Raw genomic sequence first — 429 nt, 5'->3', positions numbered from 1 at the left:
GCTGCTGCTGCTGCTGTTGCGGATGCTTCGGCGGAGGCCCATCTGGAGGCGGCGGTGGTTGCTCAGGAATTCCATGCTCCTGTTGCAGCTGCTGTTGCTGCTGCTGCTGTTGCTGCTGCTGCTGCTGCTGTTGTTGCTGCTGCTGCTGCTGCTGCTGCTGCCGCTGGATCAGGTGTGCGTGCTGCTGCGCCTTTGAGAGGAAGAAGGCCCGCAGCTGCGGCCGCCTGGCGATCGATCGAAGCAGCAGCTGAGGCCCTGCAGAACGAAACAACACCTGCAGCAGCAGCAGCAGCAGCAGCAGCAGCAACAGCAGCAGCAGCAGCAGCAGCAGCAACAGCAGAAGGAACAGCAGCACTCTGTTGTTTTTCTGTATTTAATTTTATTTCTACATTGACCTCCACCAAAACTAATTGCATGCAAATGTACAAA

General features: G+C 56.9%; 2 protein-coding genes across 2 annotated transcripts in view; both read right to left on the bottom strand.

The window, feature by feature from the left end:
- Window positions 1-42, bottom strand: part of EMH_0057950 (uncharacterized protein) — a gene marked incomplete at both ends in the record, with an annotated part of 3,266 nt that extends 3,224 nt beyond the window's left edge. The window contains one exon of the mRNA XM_013497526.1: window positions 3-42. Coding sequence (XP_013352980.1) covers window positions 3-42 — 40 coding nt within the window. The remainder of the gene's footprint in view (window positions 1-2) is intronic.
- A 364-nt stretch (window positions 43-406) lies between these two features.
- EMH_0057940 (uncharacterized protein) overlaps window positions 407-429 on the bottom strand; it is a gene marked incomplete at both ends in the record, with an annotated part of 1,287 nt that continues 1,264 nt past the window's right edge. The window contains one exon of the mRNA XM_013497525.1: window positions 407-429. Within this exon, the coding sequence (XP_013352979.1) occupies window positions 407-429 (23 nt within the window).

This window comes from Eimeria mitis, genomic scaffold (genome assembly GCF_000499745.2).
Source record: "Eimeria mitis Houghton genomic scaffold, Emh_scaff2733, whole genome shotgun sequence".
Lineage (NCBI taxonomy): Eukaryota > Apicomplexa > Conoidasida > Eucoccidiorida > Eimeriidae > Eimeria > Eimeria mitis.
The sequence above is the reverse complement of the archived record's forward strand: the minus strand, read 5'-3'. Positions and strand labels throughout refer to the sequence as shown.